At 36.9% G+C, this 3,782-nt stretch overlaps 1 protein-coding gene across 1 annotated transcript; it reads left to right on the top strand.

The window, feature by feature from the left end:
* Positions 1-994: 994 nt before the first annotated feature.
* Positions 995-3,479, top strand: LOC145669221 (uncharacterized). The gene has a single exon (XM_081737551.1). The coding sequence runs from the start codon at positions 1,111-1,113 to the stop codon at positions 2,512-2,514; it is 1,404 nt and encodes a 467-aa protein (XP_081593677.1). The 5' UTR covers positions 995-1,110; the 3' UTR covers positions 2,515-3,479.
* The last annotated feature ends 303 nt before the right edge of the window (positions 3,480-3,782 follow it).

Raw genomic sequence — 3,782 nt, 5'->3', positions numbered from 1 at the left:
GAACTCCCTTCTATAGAATTAGTGGTAAAAGGTTTAAAATCCAAGATTCAAAACTTAAAAGACACTTTATTAAAAGACGATAAAACTAGCCGAACGATTAGAATTTTTATCGGAACAAATTTTCTTGCTTTTCACTTCAAAGAAAAACTACTCACCTCGCACGATTCTCACAGCTTTCATAATTTACATGCAATCTAGAAAGTGTTATGAAGCTTTAAGAGCAAACAAACTTCTAACATTTCCGCATCCTAAATATTTGCAAACCTCACAGCGTCATTGTACGTTTCTCCAAATTCCAAAAGCAAGATCAAGCATTTCATGAAGACTATCGGGAAAACATTAACGGAACTAGAAAGATGGGTTATTTTACAGAGGAGCTCAGTGCAAGAGTGGTCTAACCCTCTCTACCACGAATTTCTGTATTGAAGTGCAATCTGTTGTTCACATGAAAGACTACCTAGGCATGATATTGGTTAGACCAAAATGTGATAATTTTAATGCGTACAAGTTTTGTGATTTTTTGCCCTAAGTAAATTGTATAAATAGCTGAGTGCAACAGTGGTCTAACCCAATTCAGCCAATCAGGAGAGAAAGAATGGTCACATGTCAAAACAAACAATATGGCGGACAATAGACAGTCTGTGGACATAGAAAGTCCCAATCTTGAAGTTGGTATGTCTAAAGAAGAACAATATCGTGGCAAAAAGAGAAAACGAAATGAACAACAATGGTCAAGGAATGTAAAAAAGAACAAAAGAAACAGTGGACAGGAATATACAAGTAGCACAGGAAAGAAAATACCTGCCCGTCAACCTGGTCCCCCATGCAGCTGTGTGAAAAAATGTTACGAAAGTATTGGTGAAAGTGCTCGTAAAACATTGTTTCAAAACTTTTGGAGTCTTGCTGACTTTAGTATGCAAAATGCGTTCATAAATGGTTGTGTTAAAGTTAAGTCTGTGAAGAAAAGGTATGGTAGACAAAGACAAGAGCAGACGTCAGTATACACGTGAGTATTGTGTGCGTGTTGGTGGTAGTGATAAAAATGTGTGCAAGGAAGCATTTATTTCTTTGTTAGGCATTAGTAATGGTAGACTTTCTCGTGCTGTGAAAATGAAACAAACTGAAGGTGTACCTAAGCATGATAACAGGGGTAAACATACTGCGAGGCCTAACAAAACGTCGCAGGCTCAGATAGACTTTGTGAAAGAACATATAGGTAGCTTTCCGAAACGTGCCAGTCATTATTCACGACAGAAAACACCACACAAAGCATTTCTATCTGAAGGTCTGAACATTGCAACTATGTACAAACTTTATGTTGATTGGTTGAAGAGGGAACATAATGGGGAAAGTGTTGTGAGTGAGTATATATACCGGGAAATATTTAATACACAGTTTAACCTAAGTTTTTGCAAGCCTGCGAGTGACACATGCAAAGTTTGTGACCTACTGAAGGTGAAAATACAGTCAGCTGATGATAAGGACAAACAAGCTCTCCAGTGCCAACTTGACCTGCACCAAAGTAAAGCTGAAAAGGCATACCATGAGTTAAAATGCGATATTGAGGAATCAAAGAAAGATGGTAGCAATATTAAATTGATTGCGTTTGACATGCAACAGGCATTGCCAACACCATATATTCACACAGGGGAAGTGTTTTATAAACGACAGTTGTGGACATATAACTTCTGTGTACATGATTGCACTACCGAAGATGCGTATATGTTTGTTTGGCCAGAAAACATCGCAGGTCGTGGGGCAGATGAAGTGATATCATGTCTACTTAAATATACACAATTTAATGAAACCCTACATAATGTGGACAGACTAATCGTCTATTCTGACAATTGCTTTGGACAGAATAAAAACATTTCGTTAGTGGCATTTTGGTTACAGCTTATACATAAACAATGTGTCAAAACAGTTGAACATAAATATCTTGTTTCTGGCCATAGCTACCTACCTTGTGACAGGGACTTTGGTCTTATTGAAAAGAAAAAGCGTCTACAGAAGTACGTGTTTACACCAAGTGAGTGGGCTGATGTTATAAAACAATCAAAAACATCACGGAAACCATTTCATGTTACGGAAATGCAGCAGAGTGATTTTGTTACAGCGAAGCCTTTGCTTGCTAAAGTGTGTAACAGAAAGGTTACTGAAAGCAAGCACCCAGTTCGGTTTTCTCGCGTTGCAGTGTTAAAAGTAATATGTGAGCATCCATGGAAATATTTTGTTAAATATTCATATAGTGATGTAGAGGATTTTAGTGTGATAAATGTTGTTAAGGGTAAAGTTCGCCGTGAAAAACACACACTCGAACTGCATGCAATAGGTTTGCCTCAAAAGTACGAGAACCAAAAACCAATAAAAGCTAGCAAATTGAATGATATTAAAGCTCTACTGCAGTACGTTCCACCAATGTATCACACTTTCTATGAGAACTTGATATCCGACAACTCACACGATTGTAGCGATGAGGAAGAGGCAATATTTGAGTTTCACGACTATGTCTAAAACTAAATATTGCGTAACAGTCTAAAATCTAGCAGACTGGTGTGTATTAATGGTATTGATCTTGAAAGTAATCTAAAAATGACTTTATGTTTGCCTTTAGCTGCAAGATAGCATTTTTTCTTATGTTTCTAAGAATGCTGCTTATACTGGGACAGAAGTACTTGTAAAACAATGATTAAATAACATAACTAGATAACTGTTGTAAAAATAGGACAAAAGTGCTGTAATAATGCGGAGTTTGCTGTGTTGTCAATAAAATTTAGTAGTAGTAGCAGTAAGCGAGTTATTCTTATAAGCATAGTGTGTTTTGGGAGTAGATGTTCCGTATTTCTTGTGTATTTTCGCGTGAATAATGGGACATCCCGTATAATACGGGACAAATGGCAACTATAAAAAAATGTTATTCATACTCTTCATTATAATATGGTCGTAAGTTATTCACAACTTTGATATACATACGCGGAGATGTGGGGTGTGGGAGGGGGGGGCACTACCACCAAAAGCTTCAGTACAAAAAGTGTACAATAGCTTCATATACTTTTATAGTACGTTATCAGTTTGTCCGCCGCCCCAAATGCACCCTCCTCAGCGATATTGCCGTATTTCCTCCTACGTTCATAACAGATGCAATATACATTGGTAAATAGTACCCTTTTTAGCCTTCACGGTATTAATTTGGGATAGACCATTCTTGCACACAAACACCTGACAAGTGCAGCACTTCGGTGCAAAACTGGTCTAACCCGACATACAGAGGTTTCAGGAATCATTCTACATCTATTTCAGCACCTTATCTAACGAAAATGACAAAAATATGTTTCTCACATGATAAAGAGATTACTTGTTAACAACCTGACCAAGTACAGAAAAGTTTTCTCTTTACCATGAAAAACCAGACTTTCTCAACTTTAGGTTTAATTTTCTCAAAACTAACAAAATGTGGGTTAGACCACTCTTGCGCTGAGCTCCTCGGACGAAATATATGTTCATGAGGGAATAGACTACAGGCCTGGAAAAATAACTGATTTTACACAAAATCATGATGATCTTACAGAAGCTAATACTGTTTCAACTTACTTGGTATCTTCCGCATTCTCTTCCTTTGAACATGTAGTCTCTTTACATCCAGTAAACACAATCTCAGGATCACAAATGGCCGATATTACTAAACGAATTATATGTATGTTAGAAGAATGCAATTTTAGTGCTATGTGTTATTTCTGACAATAACAAAATCAATCAGAATATGTTTTCAACATTAGCTGAAG

The sequence above is a fragment of the Thermobia domestica genome, chromosome 13, assembly GCF_964235325.1.
Source record: "Thermobia domestica chromosome 13, izTheDome1.hap1.1, whole genome shotgun sequence".
NCBI classification, from domain to species: domain Eukaryota; kingdom Metazoa; phylum Arthropoda; class Insecta; order Zygentoma; family Lepismatidae; genus Thermobia; species Thermobia domestica.
The sequence above is the reverse complement of the archived record's forward strand: the minus strand, read 5'-3'. Positions and strand labels throughout refer to the sequence as shown.